The sequence below is a fragment of the Agelaius tricolor genome, unplaced genomic scaffold, assembly GCF_023055355.1.
Source record: "Agelaius tricolor isolate 1412-34295 unplaced genomic scaffold, bAgeTri1.0.p SCAF_2, whole genome shotgun sequence".
Lineage (NCBI taxonomy): Eukaryota > Metazoa > Chordata > Aves > Passeriformes > Icteridae > Agelaius > Agelaius tricolor.
Window position 1 is genome coordinate 5,501,138 of NW_027269262.1, and position 24,402 is coordinate 5,525,539.

The window sequence follows — 24,402 nt, forward strand, 5'->3', positions numbered from 1 at the left end:
TCTCAAACAGATAAAGTTGAAAGTATGTACTTGGGGGGAGGGGTGGGAAAGATGAAAATCAAAATATTAAAATAACAATTCAAGAAGATGAGTAAGCAGTATACATTGTTTCCTAAATAAAAACTGTAATATCACCAATGCTGATCTCACAGGTGCTCACTTCCCAGACAAGTCTGTCAGGCAACTGCCAAAACTTGGCTTCTCTATGACAACAGCCAGAATACATTGACTTCCCGCCACCAAAGAACAATCCTTGGATATAACTAAATGAAACACATAGTTAGTTTTATTTATTTTTCAGTGCTATAAAGAAGGAAAGTTTGTCTCAATTATCGGGGGGGAGGAGTGCTACATATCTACAGTGTGCCTGCTTCATAATGAGGTCTAACATGTTGCCTATTATAGGTATACCTTGCCAGTACTATGCATTCAAAACCACCAAGTCAGAATGCAAAAGCACTTGTGAAAGTGCAGAGGAAGTGTACAAGAACAAAGAGTTCATGTAAGTATGACTATCTCTCCTATGACCTAAAATTTCAAGGCTAGAATCTCACCTCAGACTGCAAAGCATTCCAGTGAAGGAGTGGTAAAGACTTTCTACAGTAAATGATGATTTCATTTTCCATCTTGAAAGCAAGTTCAACTTTCTCAGATTACACTAATATGCTCTCACTTTCACAAAAGCAAGGCATGTTCCAGAGGACACCATTAATAACATAAATAAGCATATCCCAAAGATAGTCTGTATCTGAATTAGCAACTTGCACAGGAGAAAGTTATGGACAACAGGAATAACTTGTGACATTTTCCTGGCACCTTAAGACTCCTATTAGCACTATCTTTCGATTCTCCCTCTACATTTAGGTATGAAGGGATTTTTCAGAATATAGTTAGAATCCTAAACTTCAGCTGCAGGTTTAGAAAGTCTATGAAAAAATGCAAATAAAAAGTAACAAACCTTTCTGCTGCACTGGCAAAGCAAACGGGACATGTTGCGGTGCATCCAGCTTTTTCACACTTTCTATATTTCTTCTCTGATGCTTCATCATCATCATCTGCTGCTTCAGCTGCTTTCTTCTTCACCTAATAAAGAATAGCTGGAATCTGACCATAAATGACACAAATGCATCTTCTACAAAGCAGTATTCAGACAGTTTTGCAGCTTGTGAGTGGCATCCCATAGTTAAAACAACCCTAACGAAAATCTTTGCAGCCATTGTGAACTAGCTGCAGCATGAAACAGCTGTCAAATTAGGTCAGATTTTTCCACTTAAAAAAACCAAACAAAAACCCGCCAAAAAAAACCTCCAAGCCCACAGTAAGACTGGAAATATCATTAATATCTAAAAATTTCTTGCCTTAGTCTAACTGATGGCACTGAAGAAATTATAAGCAAAGCTTCCAGTTTAAATAGTCCATCAAGGAGTCAAGCCTCATGCATTCATTTTATTTCTCCTTCAGAAAATCTCCTCTTTTAAAATACTTATTGGTACTAATTACAAGTGGCAATCCTCTCTGTGCCTCAAATAAAATATTAGGGTAGGCTTTTTTGGATACAGGCATTTTTTTGGATACAAAACTGTATACCAAATGTCTCTTCTGGGCCTCAAAGGTACTGTGTATTATGTTGTTTTAGGTCTCTGTCTGGATGGGCAGACAGCTTTGTCTGACTGTACAGAAATCTGTGATTGTATTTTTAACACATTAAGTACTTACAGATTATATAGAGTGTTTATCTTTTCTGAATATTGTTTGCAAAATGAGACACTTGACCTGCCTATTCATGGAACTAACTCATTCTCCTTCTCTGTGGATAAGTAGTCTAAGACCTGACTTACCCACAAGGAAGCCCACTTTCTTTACAAATGACAACAGAAAATAAAAAATAGCAAAGTACAAACTCACATGTTTTTAAATTATTATAAATACCTGTCTTCCAGAACTCCTCACAGGAAGGTTGTCTGGAGACTGATCTGAAGAACATGCCTTTTTCTTCGTTCGTACTCTTCCCATTGACATTGTATTGTTAGAGCTGAAAAAAGGTAGGCAATAGTTAATTAATTTAAATTGCTTGATTTTGCAGAGCTAATCACAGCCACTCACAATACTACTTTTCACAGAGTTACCTAGGTAAGAATGTGTTCAGCTTGACTGTTAATTTGAGAGGAAAATGGGAATGAGGCATTGGGGGAAAGGAACAATACTACTATTTTAAACTAAATTCAGCGTTAAGATTAGATCCCTGAGTACCTCTTGACAGGCTGTTCCAGATCAGCATATCCTGGATTTCAATAATCTGATTTGCATTACGTGAAGACCTGGACTGGAATTTGGCTTGGCAAAGTGAACAGACAACAGCTCAATGCTGATGCAAGCATTCAAATACCACTCGGAGTAACACTCATGCTGCTAACTACTGATTTATTGGCAGCAAGAGATTTGCACTGTAAAGCACTTTTCCAAACAGTGTACTGAAGAGACTTTTAATACCAGATGAGCAACAAGTTCCAAGAATTGCACAGCCTCCTATGGAAAGAGATAAGAATTTGAAATCTGGACTGCCATTATATTGCATTTGTGATTGGAATATTACAAAGTTTGTTAAGTATTCCACTGGACAAAATAAAATATTTACAGCATGAGCGCTCTGTAGCTGTCTTTGACTGCATTGGTAGGAGCACAGAATGGACCACAGTTAACCATGCAAACTGGAAACCACAGAGTGTGAGAAAGTATGATGCAGAAATATGAAAGCATATTTAAAATCAAAGGCATTCTTTTCACAGGGAGTAAAGCATAAAGACAGCCTAGAGGAAGAAGTAAATCTAAAGAGTGCTTTACAACATAGAGAAATTAAGTGGAAATTAACCCCTTGTACCACAGCACTGCAACATGAATGTTATTTTGTTGTAATAGTGATCAATTTGTAATTATGTTTTTAGGAGGGTTTTTTTAATATATATATGAGACTTCTCAATTCTCCCTGTTTCAGGATGCAACTTCCTTATTCAACCTGTCAGTGATGGACAAGGCAGCAGTATCTTTCTTCAGAAATTCCATTAAAAATCAAGGTAACAAGAGGAGAGTGGGAATTTTTACAAAATTTTATATTAAGCTGATTCAAGTCAAGTAAACTAGTGCTTCATTCTCCTCTCAAGATAGGAGAAATTATTTGTGAGAGGAAGACAAATCACATGAGGGTATCCACACATTAGAAAAATTAGTTCAAACATCAAACAACCCAATATAAAATCAAACTTTGTTTCTTGTATGTATCACCTCCAATTACAACTAGCCAGAGGTAGGAAAAAAGTTATTAAGTCAATCTCTATTGATCTCTGACCAAAAAAAAAAATCACTTCACTGCTTCACTGTAACTTACCAATTTATATGAGATTTCCCTAAACTACTGAAAATGGTGGCTTTTCCCCTCTAGAGCTTTCTTTATGTATCAGTGGCACAACAGTATCTCTCTGTGTCCCCTAGCCTTCTGATGGTAAATAATTGTTCTGACATGCCATAGTCCTTACAGTTGGAAGCTTCCAACTGAGGAAGAAGTAGTGAGCAAGGCACCAGGTGATTCATTTTGGTGACCATCAGGTGATCACAGTCTGCTGCTGCTGTGGGGCCCTTTTATCCAAGAAGGTAAAAGAACATGTGAATTTTGCATTATGTAGGTGAGTAGAAAAAGTGTCAATCACTAGGAAGTTTGGTAAAAATATTTCAGATTCAGAGAGGCTGCCCATTTTGAAAGGCAGAGATCAGTTGCACAGTATTGTAGACATATTTTTGCTCTTACCCCTTCAATAGGGGTAAGCGGGAGGTGGGGAGAAAGGGAGAAAAAGATCAGGTATATGATACTTTGTGCCCACTTCCCCTGACAAACCAAGAAACACCCTCCCAAAAAACCACAAGTTTTTACAGAACAAACAAACATGGCTTACTCTACGAAGCTTTACATGACTTTGCATCCTGTCCTGTAGACATCTTACTGGCTGAGAAAATAAGCCCTTTAAAAGGAGAGGGATGCATAATGCGTGAATGTCACATTCAATAACGTTTCATCCGTCTGTAATGCGTGGCCTATATCGGAAAGCTTTGTGGGGTTTACCTGCACAGTTGGCAGCAAGTTTGTCATTGGGGAAGAGAAAAAAAATGAAGAAAAGAAACCACACAGACACACACTGTCAGAGACGGGGAGGAAGCGAGAGCAGCCTGATTAACACGGCGAGTGCTCACACCTCTAAAACTCAGCCCGAGTCGAGCGGCGGCGCCCAGCCCCGCCGGCCGCGGCTGACAGCGCCCGCCCGGGCCGCGGCTGTGACAGCTGGCAGCGGGAGGGCGGGCGGGGGTCCCGAGGGGCACCCCGGGCAGGGGAGCCCCCGCGGCTGGGCTGCCCCGGAGCCGGGCGGGGGCGGTGCCGCCAGCGGGGCAGGCGCCTGGCACTCACCTCGGGGCCGGGTCACTCGGGGGCCGGAGACCACATTCACGCGTGTCCGCGCCGCCTCCTGCTAGAGCTGCAACGGGAAAAAAGGGTGGAGAAGGGGGAAGGAAAGGAGGGAGTGAGAAAGAGACGGGGGAAGGAAGAGTGAAGCGGAGAGGTGAGGACGGGGGCAGCGCTGGCACCTGCCCCGCCAGCCCGGGGAGGAACAAGCGGCCCCGCGGTGGGCGCTGCAGTTGAGGGAGGGAGTCACTCACCGTCGCCGCCATCCCCACCGCCATCCTCCTCCTCCCCGGTGCCGTGCACCCTCAGCCCGCCTCCTCCTGCCGCTGCTTCCGCTCTCCGCGGTGCGTAGCGAGGGGGAGGGCGGGGAGGCACCGCCCCAGCCCCGCCGCCCTCACGGGATCCGCGGCCGTGCAGGTACCGTGGCTGCTGCGGCCCGGGCGGGGGGGCCGAGCGGGGCGGCGACGCTGAGCCACCACGGGTCACCCCGCGGGTCCCCCGGCCCCAGCAGCTGCCCGCCCCCGCCTTCTGCCCGCGGGTTTCACGGGAGAGAAGTGTCGGCATTTCCCTCCTTCGTTACCGGGGTAAGGAGGCTGCTCGAAGGGTGCGAAAAGGGAGGCCACCGGCGGACCCGCAGTGCTGAGCAGGCCCGTTCAGCCGCCCCGGGAAACGGGGTCTGGCCGAGTCTATCGGGAGCCAAGAGTGTGCTGATGGCTGTGTCGCTTTCGGTATATTGCGACTGTCATCAAACGGTGATCTCTTGAGATCTACTAAATTTTTGTCCATTTCGAGGAAGTAAGAGCCAGTTCCAAACTATGCATTGGGTGGGGGTAATTCGTCTCTCTTTTTTCACAGCTACGAGCGCTCCCTGGAGACATGGACCACTCAGCGGATGCATCCGGGCTCCTGGAAGCCTCTGATGTTGGGTCTCAGAAAGACAGAGTGGTGACAGAGGAGGAATGGCTAGAAAAATGGGAAATGGGTAACATCGGGTTTCACAAGGAAGAAGGGCATCCGTACGTGACTTCACTTTTCTGCCTAAGCTGTTTTAAGTAATGCCATGAGATGACTGGCTTGGCTCATTCGAGAAACTCTTAATTGAAAATGGAACATTTGCAAAAAGCAAATCGTCTTACATAGGTACATTAATTTTTGTTTTTGAAACAAAAATTAATATCGATATTTTTGTGACCTACATTTGTCAAAGGACAGAGAAAAGAAAGTATTGAAATTTATTTAGAGCTTTTACTCTTGAATCAGGTTTTAAACCTTAGAGCTTGGACAGTTTGGCTAGAAAATCTTAAATTTTCTGATGGAGATGCTTTGCGCTATTGTTCTTGTGAAACTGGGCCTTGAAACTATGTGCAGAGGACATCAGAGCAACTACCATGCAGTAAAAGATAAGGACCTAAAACATGAAACCTGATTATATTGTCTTTCAAGACCTGTAGAAGTGATTTGCTTGATGCAGAAGTTTCATGATCTTTCTGTTTAAAATCTCTGTTATGACCTTCTTAGAGGTGGGTTGGTTGGACTGTTTATTTGCAAAGGCAAACAGAAAATAGAACAAACAGAAATCTGTTGATTTCTGAATTACGTGAAATTGACTTTCTTGCTGTGTAAGTGGAAAGTGAATGCTTTTATTTTAGGTTTTTATTTCTAATGGCATGAAACAGGTTGAGCTAATAACATATGTGCCATTGTGGAGTTTTCATGCTACCTTGCATAGTGTGTAGCACTTGGCTTTTCATGTGCCAGCACAAATACTCACAGAGTTAAGTAAAATGTGTCTGTTCTTCTGCAGGCTCCTCCAAAAGTATCTGGCTGTTCTTTTAAATGGCAGGAATGGACTGAGGATATTTTTCCCACTTTGTGGTAAAGCAGTAGAGATGAAATGGTAAAACACAGATAATAAGAGCAAAAATCTTACTTGATGTGGGGAGGGATAGAGGGAGAGGGGGAATTCCCAACCTTATACTGGCCAGTGGAAATGTGCCACATTTCCACTGCTAGGAAAGCAGTGTCACTGGAAGCTGAAGGGAGGAGGAAACTGGTGTTTTGTATAGTAGCATAAATTGAATGGATAAGGTCTGATCTGAAAGTCCTACTGATTGTCCCAAGTTCAGCTTGGGAAATGCTGAATTTAGGTGAACAGAGTGACTGAATGTATGCCCTTACCAGTGCTGCTTTCCATAGCAATGCCAGCTTAAATTACCCACAATGAGGTCAGTTGTGTCAGACAACATTTTCAAGAGACCATGTGGCATGCCATTCTGGAAATTTAAGGGATTTGGGCTAAATGTAACTTCTTCCTTTTTTTATACTTCATGTTTTACTTTTACTTTTTTTTTTGAGGGGGGATTGGTACGGGGAGGGAGTGTTGTATTTAAAATTAGGGCCTATACAAGTCAGTACTTTTTCTTGGAGGGAGGAAGCACAAACCAAAACCTGCACTGCATCTTCAAGTAATCCAGCTATCAGGTTTTATCACAGTACCTACTCCCTAGGCTGACTGTTGGCTCTGACACACGTTGGTGTTTTGCTGAGCTGCAGAAGCGCAGAGGTTACTGCACCCCCTTTGCTGCCCGTTCCTGCCAAGCTACAGAGGCAGCTGGGTGGACACTGCCTTCGTCACCTCAGTTCAGAGCACAGCACCTTTCTGAAATGGACAGTTTCTCACTGTGATCACCTGTTTCATTGAGTTAGTAGGAATAAATTAATAATTCATTAAATCTAAATAAAGCATGTAAGTCCTCGTCAACTGTATGCTGAGTGGTGCTAATTTAAGCTCAGATCATGGAAGGCAGGTGTTCAATATAATGTGAACACTTCAGAAAGTCAGAATTAAACATATCAGGGCATCCTAAAACTAGGCTTTCCCTAATGAATAAATGATGTATGGGAGATACAAATTTTGCCCAGGCTGTGGGCCCAATGTAAACCTGGGCCTTCTCTCTCTTGTGTGCAGGCTGGCGGACATGGGGCACAGCGTTGTTGGTGTGGAAATCAGTGAGCAAGCAGTGAAGGATTTTTTTTCAGAACACGGTCTGCCTTATTGTGAGGAGCCAGTCCCTGAGATTTCAGGAGCAAAAATGTTCCAGGTATGTCAAATGATCTGGTGTGGTTAATCGTGCAATGCTGGCATAACTGAGTAAACAAGTCATTCTGCTTTTATGCATCTGTTTTACTGGTAATCATTCACCTCTCCTGGAGAGGTCTAAAAGAAAGCTCTGTGTTGTATTTTTGGACTGAGAAGTTATTCTTCTAAACTTACTACTTTGGCCTTCTTGTAACAGTGAAGCACCTGAATGTAGAAGGAATGTATTTTAACACTGGAGGCATGCCTTGACAGATTGATAAAAGTTGCATGCTGTGGTAGATTAGAACTTCTCTGGAGGGGATCAGAAGAGTTACCTCAGTAAAATAAAACTAAAAATATTTCTCAGTGTTTTCCCCCGTTGCATATAAATGTGTTTTAAAATTCTCTTTTTTAATAGTGTATGGGTATATTTTAAGATGTGAAATATAAATATATACTTACGAGTGTGTATTTAAAGATAGTTAGCTGATAAGGATTGTTTCCTTTGCTTTTATTGTAGAGTACCTCTGGCAACATTTCCCTCTACTGCTGCAGTATTTATGATTTGTCCAGGTAGGAATACTCATAGTGTTTTACAATTCTCCATAATCTAATATGTATTAATATTGTCCTGTACTATTATTTTATTTGAATCAGGCAAAGATTTGTCAGGTCCTCGTAACCAAACTCATATTAATTTGTATGAGAAACTTGAATGGCCAATCTCCAGCAAAAGTCTAATTCCATTGTTAATAATTAAGGATGACAACTAATTATCTTTAAATGGGCTTCTTATTCCAAGCCATTCTGTGAAAGTTATCAAAAAACATTTTTGCTTTTACAGTAAAACCAAATTATCTTTAACATTACTGATGAATTCTATGAAGCAAAACTTTAGCACAATCCCTTACTCAGAGTAACTTAGTAAAGAGAATATATCCAGAAGTGTACAATAGTTCCCTCTTCTTGCAGTTCTTACTCAGATGTGATTTTTCCCTAGAGTATAAGGTTTTGGCGAAGTTTTTTGTGTTTGTTTGCTCTTCTTACAAACAACTGTCAGGCACACGAATTTGTCTCATGTCTCTTCAGTAGGAAGGAGGTAAAGTCTTAACATTTACTTCAATGGGCATTCCAGAACTAGTACATACAGTCACAATAGGTAGTTCAGGACACCAGAACACAGTTTACTATATGATCTCTTTTTTTTCAGTCTGCCAAAACACTGGGAAAAAGACTATTCATTACTAGAATCCAGAGTCTTTCAGACAGTAGGCCATGATTGTGACTTCTGCTGCTGCAGCTGACTTGACTGTTATATATATGTAACTAGTCTTTCAAAGTGTCAAACGGACAGGGTGTGTATGAACATGACTTTGTAGATACTGCCTAGTTTCTTACCCACCTTGTCCCTCCAGTGTAGTTACTTGCTACACTGTAGATCCCTTTAAATCTTTCTTGCTGTGAGTTGACAAGTTGCCCAAGGATTGCTTAAGCTTCTCAGAAATTTTTGAAAAATTCAGTCATAAGTTTTGTAGCAAGTAGTGTGGTGAAACTTGTAACTTCTATCACAACATAGTGTAATAATACTTTGAAATAAACAAAAGTAGGTAATTACTGACAATTTCAGTGCATATCACTGGATTCAGTATGTAGTTTGTCATCACAAAATAAATTGGCAGATAGACGTTCTGGATGCAGAATGAACTGTATTCCCAACTTCAGTCAGCAGATACCTGTGACTAGAAAAATGCACATGCACTTCTAGTTTCTGTGTGCAGACAATTTGGTTAATTACCCAGTAATTATGGAAATTGAAATTAATTCTCTCTTGCTGAGGCTGGCCTACTAACAGGTCCCTTTCATCTCCATTAGCCTAGCATTCATTAGAAGAAAACTCAGATGTGCTCCTGACCTTTGTCGGAATGGGACGTTTCAAAGACTCTTGCTAGTTAAAGAGTAACAGGAATTACTGCTCTTTCTGGGAATTCTGGGACATATGTAAAACAGTTATATTACACAATTACTGTACCTCCTAATACAATTATGGCTGCAAGACTTCAAAAGAAAATCAAAAATTGCATTTACTGAAACTACTAAACATATGCAGAGATAGAAATTCACAAGTTTCCTCTTAAATCCACTGGGTTTTCTGCTGATATATGAATTTCTGATTTCCATGTTAAATTTTGTTAGATGTAGTAGTCCCTAACCCATGCTGAACACCGTATAAACACATAGCAGTGTGTTACATACCTTATACTTTCCTTATCCTTTCTGTATAAACACATAGCAGTATGTTACATACCTTACTTTCCTCATACCTTAGCTTCGTCCTGAATCTGCATCACTATGAAAGACAGCTGTGTGCCTTTTTTTTACCTTTTCCTCATGGCTTCATTGTGTTGTGAAGGAAATTGGATATGCAGAGGGACAAGGAGCACCCAGACACTCAGCAGGTCCTGAGATCTGGGCAGCCAGGAGACCAGGACTGGGACAAGGCCACAGCATGAGCCTGCCTGCAGCCCAGGATGTCTGTAGGCCTTGATGAAATAGCTTGGGAGTAAAGTACATGAAATGCATGTTTGGAGCCACTGCTGCCATTCCAGTTAGACCAGAATAAAGTTGGAAAGAAAAACCAAGTGCAGAAAACCTCAGTGGCTTGCATGAGGTCACCCAGCAGACTCAGCTACTCAGAGAGGAGAACTGCCTCCAAGCTTCAGAAGATCAAGTTTGTCATTTGCCCCACTAAACTCTCCTTTGTGCCCTGAACGTCCATTGCTTGTTTAACTATCTCTTTAAAAATCTCCTTTCAGTTACAAGGCTGGTTATTTAAATTAGATGCTTAGACTTGGCGAACTTTAAAAGAAGTCAGTACTTGAAAGTGTTATCATGTCTCATCGCAGTAGAGTGGGAAATACAGGATCAGCTTGTAGGTTAGATGCCAGAGACTTAGCAATGCCATTGCAATGAAAATAGCAGGGGTGAGAGAGAAGTTCTCATGGTTTAACTCTGGCTAAGGTGGTGGAACTAAGCACCACACAGCTGCTTGCTCTCTCCCCCATCATGAGATGATGGGGAACAATCAAAAGGGTAAAAGTAAGAAAGAAATGTGTGTGGAGATGAAAACAGTTTAATAATAAAAATAAATTTCAAAAAGTTGTAAGGAAAAAAAATACACAACAAAGAACAACCAAAGAGAGAAGAAAATAAAACCCAAGAAAAACAAGTGCTGCAAATGAAAGCGGTTGCCCACCACCAACCAAGCAACTGATGCCTAGCCAGCAGCCAAGCAGTGCCCCCATCCACCAACCTCCCACCCAGTTTTATTGCTGAGAGTGGAACCAGATGGTCTGGAATATTCCTTTGCTCAGCTGGGGTCAGCTGTGTTTGCTGTGTCCCCACCCAGTGTCTTGTTCATTCTTGTACTCTCCAGCCTACTCACTGATGTCAGGGTGTGAGGAGCAGAAAATAAGTTGGTGCTGTGTAAGTGCTGCTCTACAGTAACTAACTCATCAGTGTGTTATCAACGTGATTTCAAGCCCAAATCCACCAACACAGCCCCATGCAAGCCACTACGGAGAAAGGTAACTCTACCCTAGCCAAAACCTGTACAGAAATGAAGACAGAGGTGATGCAATTGGACTCTGACACCTGCCCAGTAGGCTGAAGGGTATTGCACAATTCCATGCCACATTTTGCTAAGTAAACTTATTCAAACTTTCTTTAAAATTATGCAGTTTACTTAATTACTACCTTACTGTCTTACTCCTATTTTAATAATTACCAAAAACAAGGCTCTTTCTTATCCCCAGATATTCTTTTGTGTTGCTCTGGCTGCTCTTACCATCTATTAATAAAGGCATTTCTTGATAGTCTTACTCACTGGCAGGCTTTGGGTGGCCACTGAAGCCATCTGCCAGCATATCCAGGAACAAAACTAGTGTCTGCAACAGAGTTGCACTAAGGCAAGCGGCAGTGTAACTTAGCTTTTCTAGCATTAAACAAATTGCAAGCTGAAGCTGTCCTGGGTGTGTAGCTGGGAATTCAGGTGTCTAAAGTTACTGAATGTGCTGAGTCAATGATAGTAAAGCAACAAGGCAGCTTCCTTAGCCTGCATATGAAATCATGCATGGGTTTTAGAAGGTGGTCAAGAACTCTTGATGTGCTGAGTGCATGTCAGACAGAAGGACGTGGTTACTGGACACCCAGACTCATAGCCCAAATGTGTTAAAAGTACATTCCTTCCTCCCTGCCATGTCTCATCAGTCCCTAAGGATGGGGAAGCACTGACCAATTCCCACACCTCTTTGCTATTGCAGCAGGACAAAGAGCCAGGAGGGTTTATTGAGTTCCAGATCCTGTTGGTTTGGATTATAAAAATGCTGCACCATAACAGAAAGGGGAATCACTAGCTGCAGAATCCTTGTGACCTCACAAAAGTGTCTGAAAGAAGAGGAAGGCCCCTTTTTACTGTTTTTAAGCCTTTTCCTTATCTCCTTATAGCTCGATAGTTGGCAAGTTTGATGGGGTTTGGGACAGAGGAGCTCTTGTAGCCGTGAATCCATGTGACAGACAACGGTGAGTAAATTGCATTGTTACTGCCTTTTCTCTGATGTATCAGTGACAAGTTTTTGATCCTGTAACTTGTTAATGAGTCATTTTTCATTTAAAGGATAAACCTACACAAGCTCTTCTCTACCACAAGCATCTGCTGCAGCTGCAGAGTGCTGTATTCTTCCTTCAGGAAGCCACCCTGCCTCTTGGTGGGAAAATATGTGGTTTGTTGCAACCCAGCAGAAGCAGGGCTGCAAGGCTCATCTGAATTCTATTATTTCCTTTTCACCACATCTACTTTTTCTGTCTTTGTTCTTTTCCTCCTCACTCTCCTTGATTACAAATTTTTGTTCTTGCCTATAGCCAGCCCAAATTTAGATTGAACCTTCTCTCAGGATTTTTTAATTAGATACAGAATCTTCAATTCACAATAATTTTAGGACTGTACTGTGTACTATATTCTAGACTGTGGCAGATGAATAGTTTGTCTATTAATCTTGAGTTGAATGTGCAAAAAAAGATAAATGCTTGTTTATGGGGAATAAATACAACTTTTATTTTATGTTTTTCATGTGTAGCATGAATTTTATGCTGCTGAAATTTAAACAAGTTTTGGTTAGTCTCTGTGCAGTTCACTTCAAATTCTGTCTGCATAGAAATGCATTTTGTTGAATATTTTGAATGCTATGCTTGAATGCTTTACAAAAATAATAAAGTATAATTTTTTCCTTTTAGCTATGCCAGTTTGATGATCAGCCTAGTGGAGAAAAATTCTTCTTATCTCCTTGTTACAGTTTCATATGATCCAAACAAACACAAAGGTGAGAACTTTGTACCGCTCGTGTTCTGATTTTGCTCTATTACAAATTGTATAAAGATGTATTAGATGCAGATGTATTAAATTGTAGATGCATTAATATCTTCCCCAAGATTTTTATCTGCATAGCTTTGTTAGCTGGTTAGATTTTTATCTGCATAGCTTTGTTAGCTGGTGACCCCAGTATGACTGTGTATAACTGTGTTAAAAAGTTTAGATATTGACCAAGCTTGGGACTAAATTTGTGTTTTCTCTAGCATTCAGACATGCTAAAGGTAAGTTGAGGACTGTCATGGTATATTAACAATGAAATGAAACTGTAAGTGTGGCTGCTACAATGAAGCTGGAAGTCAGAGCATTTATTAACATCCTATCTGGCCTCGGGAGCTTGAAACACTCCCAAGAACATCAGCTTCATGCTGTTTATCCAGTATTTGCAACCCAATGTGTTGCCCATCTTGTGCCTCTCTCTCAGCCTCTACCACACTCTGAATGTACTTGGAAGAGGTGAAATTCTGTAAAATCATAAGGTACTTTTTCTTTTATAGTTTTTGTATTATGTACTGAAGTGGGAGATTTTTTAGTTGATATTAACTCACAAAAGGAGATCTTTTTCTGTTTTGGGCCCTTCAGCATAATTTTCCCCCACAAAAAACAGGTCTTGCTATCACAAGCAAGAACAGTTTGATTCATTGCTTTCCCTCTGACAACGTTCAGCTCTTAGCCTTTGTCATGCCACTGTAGTATAAAGAAATTGTAGGCTGGATTCACACAGCACACTGAGAGTGGTCATATCCACATCACATTCATGATTCCCTGCTGCAGCTGCAGATGAAGCAACAGCAACACCTGAAGCTGTCTGGCCTCCCAAGCTGCCACAAGTTCCTGGACATGTTTTCTGTTTCCTGCTGATGGTACTACATCCTGGGGCCCCATTACAGGCCAGGTGCTGTGAGTGAAGGGCTTGGCTCTCCTACTGCAGCATAAATTTTGTCTTCTTCCCATGTCTCCTCTCTGATTAGCTTCACCCTTTTCTTTCAGGCCCACCATTTTATGTTCCTGAATCCGAAATTAAAAGTTTGTTTGGTGAGTAAAATTTCACCTAACCCTTAGGAATTTTTTCAAAAACACATAAAGATGTTTAAATGCCTTTTTAAAATGCCTTTACCTTGCCCTGTGATGAGTGATACAGTCATTTGCTTCTTATCTAAAGGCTAGAGTCATGGAAAAATACTGGGAAAAATAAATACCACTTATCCACAGGGATTTTTGCTGGCATGGAAAATCCTCAGTTCTTCAAAAGATACGAAGAAAACCCAAGAGGCAAACAGTTTCTTGTCTCCCTTCGGTACCTTTTTTGTTCTCCCAGGATTCATACTGCACTCAGTAATCCTGTAGCTGCAGTCTTAGAGTCCTGTTTGACCATTTTGTCTTTGCCTGCACCTCATCAACTAGTTGCCCTGGTTTTAATACAGCCCTACACGTGCTACAGTTTCTACTGTACTTTTGTGACAAAGAAGGAAAGTAACATGGCACTCAAAGAAAATGCTAAAAATGTGCAACTCAAATCCATCAAAATAATGAAATTTGGAGCTATGCCAGGAATTTAATTTTAGGAGTTCCTCCTGGTGTGCTGTAATATCTCACTTTTAAATTTACAACTTTCTGAGACTCTGGCAGTGTTTGTGTGCAGTGAGTCATTGGCATTGACAATTGCATCCCAGTGCAAAAGAGAGCATTAAAATTCCCCCCAAGTGCGCTGTGTTAGGCACTGTAGGGTGACGCCGGCAAGGGGGTTTATTTACAGATGCAAACAGGATGGGGCTGCTGGGAAAGTGCCTCAAGCTATTTATTTTTTCAGCATCAGTCTCATTAGATGATTATGATAATGGGAAGATGCTAACAGCTCACAATCTAGGCAGCAGGCCAGAAAACTTAATGTTACAACTTACTTTATAATCTTCTTGACCAATCACACAAAGCAAAAGCATATTGACAGTAGTTCCATCCAATCACTATAAGCACACGTACCTTTGGTTAGAACAATGCTTGCTTATTTCGAATACAATACCTGTTTGTAAGAGACAACGCACAGAGCTCCATTATTAAGCTTTAACCTTCCTAGTATCTTGCTAGATAAACTTTCTGCAACTTAGAAAGCTATTCAGACCTATTCAGACAAGCTTTAATACATAGGTTTATTGTTCTATTTGCCCTTGCCTTTTCTACAGTTTAAATAATTTTTCTGCTGACCTATCTCATGACTGTTGCTTTAGCACTGTTCACAATTCTGCTGTATCTGAGGCCTGCCTTTTGCAGCTTTCCTAAAACCCTCCAATTTTATTGCTGAAAAATTTGCATTTTTCATTGACTAATCATTCACTAATTTGTTATCCTTATCTTCTTTTCAGGCAACTGCTGTGAAATTAGGTGTCTTGAAAAAGTTGATGACTTCTCGGAGAGGCACAAACAATGGGGACTAGATTATTTTCTGGAGGTGCTATATCTACTAAAGTTTGTAGCTTGATTAAAATTTGTTAAAATAACCTGCTTCGCACCTTGCTTATTCTTATATCTCTCATTTTAAAATGAGGCATTCTTAAAGCAGGGGTTTTTTCCATTTTGCTTACTGAGTCAGCTCTCCTACGCAGCTGCCTTTACTACCTTGAGTTGTGAACAGCTTTTCTTAAACTCCATGCACAAACAGCCATTGCCAAAGCATACCTTTTTCTTCCATATCAGTTCAAATCATGAGAGCGAAGAAAAAGAAATGTTCCTGTTCCTTTTCCGCCATTGCAGGTTGATGCTGTCTGCCTGGTGTTCTGCATTTTGCATTCTGATGAGGCAACTCAGCCTTGTCAGCCAGCAGCCCTGGCAGTGTGGCAGCTGCAGTTCAAACACTGTTTTATGGGGCACTGGCCGTGCACCAGGCTGGGCAGAGAGGTGGGAAGCTGCTGCAAGTTGGTTCTCTCCATCCCTGTGAATATATGTCAAGTGAAGAGCTGGCAGTGAGCAGGCAAGGTAAGGCAGCAGCTGCCAAGAGGAAATTACCATCCAGCAAGCAAGGCTGGAGGAAAGTAGACTGGATGACAGGGAGGAATGGGTGGAAAATGTCCTGAGAGCACCTGATGTTATTGCTAAACCATTCTCCATCATATCTGAAAGGTCATGGAGTATGGGAGGGGTGACTGAGGACCTCTCCTTTTCCTTTTTTGGAGGAAAACCAATGTCACTCCAGTCTTGAAAAAGCGCAAGAAGGAGGACCTAGGAAACTATAGGCCAGTCAATCTCACCTTCATGCTTGGAACAACCCAACCTGGATGTCATCTCTAAGCAAGTGGAGGGAAAGAAGGTTATCAGGAGTATTTTACCACAGGAAATGGGCTGGGTTAGTGGACAGTGAGGTAGATTGAGAACTGTCTGCGTGGTGGAGCTCAGTGTTGTGATGAGGCTAGTTGGAGGGCTTTAGCAAGCAGTGTTCTCATGGGTCAGTACTGGATCCAGTCTTGTTCACCTTATTAATCAGTGACCTGAATGAAGGGACAGGGTGTACCTGCAGTAAGTTTGATCATGATACAAAACTAGGGGGAGTGGCTGACACATCACAGTGCTCTGCAGCCACGCTGCAACACCTGGACAGGCACAGGAGCCGGGGAGAGAGGTGATGTTCAGAGAAGGCAAGTGCAGGGTCCTGCACCTGGGGAAGAAAATCCCAGGGTCCCAGCACAGGCTGGGGGTTGATCTTCTGGAAAGCAGCTCTGCAGAGAGGGACCTGGGAGTCCAGCAAGTTAACCAGCAGTGTGCCCTTGTGTCCAAAAAGGCCAGGGGTGTCCTGGGGTGAATTAGGAAGAGTGCGGTCAACAGGTTGAGGGAGGTGATCCTGCTCTTCTACTCAACCCTGGTGAGGCCACATCTGCAGTGCTGTGTCCAGTTCTGGGCTCCTCAGTATAAGAGAGACCTCAACATGGAGCAGGTCCAGCAGAGGACCATAGAGATGGATGGGAGACTGGAGCATCTTGCTTATGAGGAAAGCCTGAGAGAGCCATTGTTTATCCTGGATAGGAGGCAACTGAGAAGGGACCATCAATGCTTACAAATATCTTTAAGGGCAGTTGACAAGAGGATGGGACAGGACTTTAGAGTGGTGCCCGGGGATGGGAAAAGAGGCAAAAGGCACCAACTGAAACACAGGAAGTTCCATCTGAATATGAGAAAAATCTTCTCTACTTTGAGGTTGACAGAGCACAGCAACTTCTACCCTTTGCAGCTTGTTTTGAAAGGAAAGGTATGATTGCAGTGTAGTGTATCCTAATTCATCAAGAATAGAAGGCGAGTAAAAGCCATGGGGCTTTTTAGAATGCCATAGTCCTAGAGCTGCAATGGGTCTGCTGGTTTTAGCACAGCAGTCCCCATGCCCACAGCTCATTGGAACACTCAGTATTGCTCATAGATACTCGTGTTTCAAGGCTGGGTAGATAGAGAGAAGAAGGGATGCAGCCAGTGGGCCAGTGCAAGCTGAGAGCTGCTGGTTTTGTTTTCACTCCTGGCCAGTACTGCAGCTACCAGGTTTAAGCATCTCCTTCCTTTCAAGTTTTTTCCGGATGCAACATGAGAGCTCCCAAAGTTTATCTCAGACACTGAGATATGTGATAGCTGCAAAAGGACAGGCGCTTGGCACGAGGCTGCCACATGCCCTGTGGTGTCCTGCACAGGACTCCCAGGCATGCGACAGCCTGGTAAGAGCAATGCCACGTGCCAAAACAGCCATTTTAGGATGTGTAAGATCTCTGTGTACCCTGTAACTCCTCTGAGAATTCGCTGTAAATACACCTAGCAGAAGGAGCACATGTTGTCCATGCACCTTACAGAAATGCGTGTATGTGCCTGTCTGAGAAATGTGTCTACTAGTGCTGAATGTAAATATTTTCTAAATTTTGCCAGAACAGCGGAAAATGCAATTAAACCAAGGTGTTCACAGGGATAGAGAACATCTCCTATGAAGACAGGTTGAGAGAGTTGGGATTGTTCAGCCTGGCTGCTCTGAGGAGACTTTAGAGCAGTTATCTGAAGGGCCTGCGGGAGAACTGGAGAAAGACTTTTTACAAGGGCATGTAGTGACAGGACAAGGGGAAATCTGACAGAGAGTATGTTCAGGTGATATATTAAGAAGAAATTCCTTAGTGCAAGGGTGATGAGACTGGAACACGTTGCCCAAAGAAGTTGTGGATGCCCCATCTCTGGAAGTGTTCAAAGGTTGGATGGGGCTTTGAGCAAACTGATCTATCCTGGTCATCCCTGCCCATGGGAGGGGGATTGGAACTAGATAATCATCAAGGTCCCTTCTAATCGAAACCATCTAGTGATTCCACGATTTTGTAAAATTGTGGCTTAATTCCTTACTCTGGTAGGGGCATAAAGAGAGTTAGTAGTGGTATGGTAATTCGATAACTGGATGTCTGTAAGAATCTGGTGAAATCTATGTGAATATTCTGGCGGGTAGTTGAATATTCTGGTGGATATTTGGATGTCCTGGTGGCTATATGAGCACGGGTGTGTGTGTGCGGGTGCAGCGCTGGGTACAGGGACACTCCGCGGTCCCGGCGGAATGGGCGGCCCGGGCCCTGCTCCGCCCCCGCTGGCCCGCAGGGGGCGCGCGCCCGCCTCGGCCGCGCTCAGCGCCCGCCCCGCTGGGCCCGGGGATCCGGGGCCGCCGCGGGGGCTCCGATCGCTCTCCTCAGGCGGGGATGGCGGCGGAGGACGAGGCGGAGCTGAGCCTGCTGGAGTGCCGGGTGTGCTTCGAGCCGTACGGCCCCGACGGGCAGCGGCGGCCGCTCAACCTGCCCTGCGGGCACGTCCTCTGCCGGGGCTGCGTGGGGGCCCTGGCCGGCGCCGAGCGCCAGAGGTTGGAGTGTCCCTTCTGCCGGCGGCTCTGCGGGCCCGCCGAGACCAGCGAGTGCCGCCCGCTGCTGCAGCTGCTGGAGCTCCTGGGCCCCGCCGGCGGCGGCCTCGCCTCGGCCCTGGGCAGGAGCGGCGGCGGGACGGCGGCGGCGGCGGCCCCCGCGGGGCTCGGGCTGCGGCTGTGCCTGGGGGGCTGGGGGTCGCTGGTGAACCCCACCGGGGTGGCGGCCTGCCCCGGCTCGGGCCGCCTGGCAGTGGCACACGACGGCAAGAAGAGGATCCACGTCTTCGGGCCGAGCGGGTTCTGCCTGCGGCGGTTCGGGGAGCGAGGGGACGCGAACAACGACATCAAGTATGCGCTCGATGTGACGGTCACGTCGGACGGACACGTGGTGGTCACCGACGGCGGGGACTGCTCCGTGAAGGCCTTCGATTCTGAGGGAAGGGGGGTCCTGGCCGTCCGGGAAGGCTTCTGTTTGCCATGGGGCTTGGATGCCACCGCCAAGAGCGAAGTAATCCTGACCGACTCGGAGGCTGGCGCGCTGTACCGCTTGGCGGCCGACTTCCAAAGGGGGGAATTAAAGAAGTGTCAGATGATCCGGTCCCGGCTTGTCAGCCCCAGAGCTGTTGCTGTCTGCCAGAGCTCGGGTGCTGTCGTGGTGGTAGAGCACCTGAAAGCTCGAGGAGCGAGCAAGGGCAGCAGCCGAGTGACGATATTCAGTGCGGAGATGGATCTCATCGGCCAGATGGACAGCTTCGGTCTGAACCTCGTTTTCCCCTCCAGAATATATGCTACGGCTGTGGCCTTTGACAGAGAAGGTCGTGTTATAGTAACGGATGTTTGTAGCCAGGCTGTCATATGCTTAGGGAAACCTGAGGAATTTCCCAGCTTTAACCCTCTAATTAGCCACGGGCTTTCTTATCCTGTCGGACTGACTTACACGGCTAACAATTCCCTCGTCGTTTTAGACAGTGGTGATCATTCAGTGAAAGTATATAGCTCTACCTGAGTGGGCTTAAATGCTTCCTGCTGCAGGCTCAAGCTGCTTCTGGCCATAAAGCGTGCGGAGTTCTGGAGTTTGTAGGAGTGGAGGGAGGAGGCGGTTTTTGGGCTTTGAGTGTGAAATCACCCTCTGACCAACACACAGTGCTTCCTGCAAAACTTGTGTCACGTCCCTTGCCTACCTGTGGGGGAGGACCTGGCTATTGCTGCCTGTAGCCAACAACTAATCAACCAAACAAATCACTTAGCATTTTAAAACTATTCCATGCCTTGACAACCAAGTGGTTTTGGTTCTTTTTGACACGTAATCAAAGACCAGCACTTGTGCAAGTAATGCATCATTTATTTACATTTCCCAGCACATAGTTACCACTATGCTTAATTAAGTATAGATACACTCCTGACAGAACTGTTTCCAGGGATTGTGCACAAGGAAGGAGATTGCCTTGACAGCATGATAGGAGAAATTGAAGCCTCCATTCAAGGTTGCATAAATCCAGCTAAAATCATTGTGATGGAGGAGCCACCACTGATGAGTGAGTTATGAGAAGTGAAATCATGTTCAAAGTCTATTTTTTCCAGGAAAATGCATTTCTGGGGGCACTCTCTTCTCTGCTAGTTTATTCCCACCTTTAGTAAGTTTGTACCGGAGCACTTTGTCTTCCTCTAAAGTGCCCAAGTCTGTGTCTTAACCTGGAGATAATCTGGTGTGTGGTTACACAGCGTGGGCTGCTTTGCCTAAAAGCCTCTTGAGGTATTCACGTTTAGACCACAAGTACTCCTGCATTATGTAAGTTTGAGTTGGCTCTGCTGCTAACACGGCTACATGTAGGAGGTTTTCAGCACTACCTGCCCCTGTTTTGCCATTAATATGGTGTTTTTGCACTCCCAAACCCCAGGATTCAACTGCAAATTGAAATGTTAGTGAGAGGTAAACCTCTTTTTTTGTAGCTTCCAAATGAGATTTTGTTGATTGTGAACACACAGAAGATTTAGATCAGTTTATATTCTCTTGTTTTACTCACAGTGATATTATATTCTCATTTATATTCTCACAGTTTTACTGTGGACACAGGTCCTTTTGCCTTATTTCATAGTGGAAATTAAGGTATATAGGACTTATTTTGAGAAGGATTTAATACCCCCACTAGAAGTCACTGCTGCATTTTTAGGCATTTATGTGCTGCTAAAATGATTACTTAGATAGTTCAGCATTAAAATGAAGTTAGATATAAATGTGAATGCTATCTGAAGTAGAGATGAGTAGGTTAAAATGGCATAAAACTTTTGGGGTAATTTCTTTTTTTAAGTAAGTGAAGTCATTAATATTAACTAATGTAATTTGAAATTCACAGGCATTCTATCAGTAAATTTTTTATCTGGCTTTTGGTCTGACTTCAGGGCATTTAATAACTGCATGTGTTACAGCACCCGTGATTTGCCAAATACTTGCATTAAATTGGAGCAGTTTAGCCCTCTAATTCAGCCAATGTGTTAATCTGTCTCATGTCAGCATTTATATAAACAAACCAAATCTATTAATTGCAGCTATTTGTAAAGGGTAATTGAACAGTGACCTGACAATAAAGTGTGATTTGCTTACTTCTATATTTTAATAACTTAGTGATAATTCCTCATGTTTTTTCATCACGTTTCCTTGTTACAACACCATTTCTGTATTGCTGTTGCCCTGTAGATGTTTTTTTCTTCTATTTGGTGATATCCTGCAGAAATTGCTGTAGAGTCATTTTTTGCTATTGAAAATTATATGGATGTGCAAAGTTGGTATTTTTCAGCCTCCTCTACTGCCTGGCCAGAGAGCAAGTGCCTTTGGAAGAACCAGAAATCCTTCTTGGCTGTTCTGCAGTGTGAGCTGTATGGCCCTGAGCAGGAGCCCAACAGGGAGGTCAGGAAGGAAATTTGCTCAGAGAAGGAGACCCCTGGATGATACATTCCTTTCTAGATGCCAAGGAGACTCCTGCCTTTGATAGAACCAATTAGATAGCACTTCCTTTGGGGGACTGCTCTGTGTCAGAATGCATGCAATGCCATCAATGCTGTATTCATACATAATTAATACTTTGTCACGGTAACACTTCCTCTTAATCATGGGCTGTGAGCTTTCATCTCCTCAAACCTTTGTATGCACCAGGAGCTTGGTTTTGCTACTAAATTAATGGATGGGAAAATTTCCTAGGACCTACTGCCATGTAGGCAACTTTCCAGCAGCCGACATGCTGATTTTTAAACATTTGACTCATACTGTTTTAAAATCCACAAAAACTCCCATTTGCCCATTCTGTTCCTGATTCCTTTGGTAACTAGAAATCACTTGATTTTGGGGTTTGGAAGCAAAATAAACTTTGGGACTTTATTCTACCTAATAGATTTTTTTAATTTGTGCCATCTCCTGTAGTCTCTGCTTTACCTACCTACTGAAAGCAAATTTCTGTGAACAATGCAACTGTTTTTTTACTCTACAGCTTGGTGCTTAGTGTACAACCATTACATTCTGCATTAATTTGATGCAGGTGCCTAAATTGAGAAGCCATAATTAACTGTATAAAACCAAGTATTAAAAATTTTGAGTTCTTTGGTGCTTAAGGGAAAATGCAGCAGTAAAGCTTTAAATCTGCATAAATCTTTCTTTTGACACAATATCTTGTGTTCTGAGACAGGGATGGCAAATATTGAAGGGCCCATGGTTGAACTGATTCCTTAGGTTTGGGGTCTGACTGGCTGTGCTTGGAATGGAGATAGCTAGATATGTGCTTACCTTTGGAAAAGAGTGGTGGGGTGGCCATTCCGTTTAGAAAGGAACATAGGACTGTGTCTAGATGCTTCAGTGACAATTAGTGTTGAGTTTATTTTATAAAAATCCATCACCTTTGCATAATTTTCTGCACCTCATGTTCTAGCCATTGGATTAAAACTGAATATATGGACAGTCTTCCTTTAGTATCATGTTTTCATGGCACTAGTAGTAGTAGAGATTGCTCTGTTGTACACACACACACACACACTGCAATTCCTATTTGGTTTATTTTTAAGCACTGATCTCACGTTGCATATAAACATATCAGGTTATGTTGACAGTGTTAAGGAATTAAAGGAATCAGACGAGTTTCAGCAATGCATATTGAGATGATGTTCTGTGACATATATATTTTTTGTTTTGTTTGTGAAGAAAATAATTTTAGATAAAGAATGTATTTGTTTCAGATTGATGAATGAGGGAGAAAGGGTGAAAAAAATAACGTTTATTTCATTTTGGCCATTGTCCATTTGAGCACCTGTCCATTCCCTCCAGTCACATTGCTGTGCACATCAGTTTGATCTTTATATTTTTCTAAAACATGCATGTAACATCACTGTAGCATTTTTAATATGGACTAATTTCAGGGGAAGAGGGGATCTCCTGTAATATCCAGCCCCCAAACCACTAAGAATGTTATAGAGCAGGTCCATCAAGATGATAACCTATAATATAGGAGACCTCTTCTCTTCTCTTCTCTTCTCTTCTCTTCTCTTCTCTTCTCTTCTCTTCTCTTCTCTTCTCTTCTCTTCTCTTCTCTTCTCTTCTCTTCTCTTCTCTTCTCTTCTCTTCTCTTCTCTTCTCTTCTCTTCTCTTCTCTTCTCTCCTCTCCTCTCCTCTCCTCTCCTCTCCTCTCCTCTCCTCTCCTCTCCTCTCCTCCCCTCCCCTCCCCTCCCCTCCCCTCCCCTCGGGTTTTTTTCCCTGACTCTTCTCAGAGGCTCGTCTTGCACTTTGCATATCACCTGTGAGTCACAGCTTCCCTTCACAGGAGCAAAGCAAAAATACAGATATTTTTCAAGTGAGTTCTAAACCTTGCTTTTCATTCAGACATCTCAGGAGAACTGATAGATCATTCAGAAAGCAGCAATCACTTCTTTGATAGTGTTACATAAACGTCCAGGCTTTCTGTAAAGTGCCTCATTTGTGTAACATGTCTGACTTTCCTGGGCAGCCTCTAAGCTCTCTAATACTGGAGAGGTTCTCAGGGAGCAGATGATGCATTGCACTTACACCTTTTTCTCACTACTGCTTTCCAAGAGATTTAGAGATATTCCTGAACTTGGCACTCCAACCTCTCTGTGAGGCAAATACAGTACAAATGTCTTGGCTCTGCAGCTGCAGACAAGAGCTGAGAATCGAAGGAAGCCTTTGGCAGACTTCAGGCTCAATCTTAGAGTTCCCATCAAAAGGTTACCTTAATAAAGCAGGGAGAGTCTGTGTTTAATCACCCTCTTGTCTGGGAGGTGCCTTCCTGATTTTGGAAGATGTTTTGACACTATACCGATGATTTTGTTACTAATTCCTTTGGTGTTTCCTACAAATCATGGAAATTAGTACTTTTCCAAACCACAATGTATTCCTAGATAATTGCTTCCAGTGTGCTCCACAAAAGTGTGTGGTTTTGAAATGCTCAAATTTTACATTAAGGATAGAAAGGAGGAGATCAACTCTGAAAAGGAAAAAAAATTAATGGAAGGTATCTGCGGCTTAAGCAGAGGGTGAACTCCACCAAATCAGAGCACAGAGCACACCCATCATTCCAGTAAAAGGAATGCATTCTTAAGAAATGAAG

At 43.1% G+C, this 24,402-nt stretch overlaps 3 protein-coding genes across 4 annotated transcripts in view; 2 read left to right on the forward strand and 1 right to left on the reverse strand.

Annotated features, from left to right (window-relative positions):
* KDM1B (lysine demethylase 1B) overlaps positions 1 to 4,811 on the reverse strand; it is a 27,558-nt gene extending 22,747 nt beyond the window's left edge. Inside the window, exons 1-4 of the mRNA XM_071451184.1 lie at positions 4,699 to 4,811; positions 4,451 to 4,517; positions 1,930 to 2,032; positions 959 to 1,083 (exon numbers count right to left, since the gene is read on the reverse strand). Of these exons, the coding sequence (XP_071307285.1) occupies positions 959 to 1,083; positions 1,930 to 2,019 (215 nt within the window). The 5' untranslated portion in view covers positions 2,020 to 2,032; positions 4,451 to 4,517; positions 4,699 to 4,811. The remainder of the gene's footprint in view (positions 1 to 958; positions 1,084 to 1,929; positions 2,033 to 4,450; positions 4,518 to 4,698) is intronic.
* On the forward strand, positions 4,732 to 15,440 carry TPMT (thiopurine S-methyltransferase). 2 transcript variants are annotated; one of them, XM_071451199.1, is made up of 9 exons: positions 4,732 to 4,861; positions 5,300 to 5,460; positions 6,249 to 6,341; positions 7,413 to 7,545; positions 8,044 to 8,096; positions 12,027 to 12,101; positions 12,813 to 12,898; positions 13,936 to 13,980; positions 15,306 to 15,440. In XM_071451199.1, exons 2-9 carry the CDS (start codon positions 5,321 to 5,323, stop codon positions 15,419 to 15,421), a joined length of 741 nt encoding a protein of 246 aa, XP_071307300.1. In that variant the 5' UTR covers positions 4,732 to 4,861; positions 5,300 to 5,320; the 3' UTR covers positions 15,422 to 15,440. The 2 variants fall into 2 exon arrangements, with proteins under 2 accessions (XP_071307300.1, XP_071307309.1); XM_071451208.1 differs by lacking the exon at positions 4,732 to 4,861 and adding an exon at positions 4,889 to 5,028.
* Positions 15,441 to 18,542: 3,102 nt separating this feature from the next.
* NHLRC1 (NHL repeat containing E3 ubiquitin protein ligase 1) lies at positions 18,543 to 22,169 on the forward strand. Its single transcript, XM_071451222.1, has one exon. The coding sequence runs from the start codon at positions 18,639 to 18,641 to the stop codon at positions 19,800 to 19,802; it is 1,164 nt and encodes a 387-aa protein (XP_071307323.1). The 5' UTR covers positions 18,543 to 18,638; the 3' UTR covers positions 19,803 to 22,169.
* Positions 22,170 to 24,402: the final 2,233 nt, after the last annotated feature.

Excerpts from the sequence above, each read along its gene's own strand:
- NHLRC1 (XM_071451222.1), top strand. The coding sequence starts at position 18,639 with ATGGCGGCGGAGGACGAGGCGGAGCTGAGCCTGCTGGAGTGCCGGGTG.
- TPMT (XM_071451199.1), top strand. The coding sequence starts at position 5,321 with ATGGACCACTCAGCGGATGCATCCGGGCTCCTGGAAGCCTCTGATGTT. Across the intron at positions 5,461-6,248 it reads CACAAGGAAGAAGGGCATCC|GCTCCTCCAAAAGTATCTGG; the intron begins GTACGTGACTTC and ends GTTCTTCTGCAG. Across the intron at positions 8,097-12,026 it reads AGTATTTATGATTTGTCCAG|CTCGATAGTTGGCAAGTTTG; the intron begins GTAGGAATACTC and ends ATCTCCTTATAG.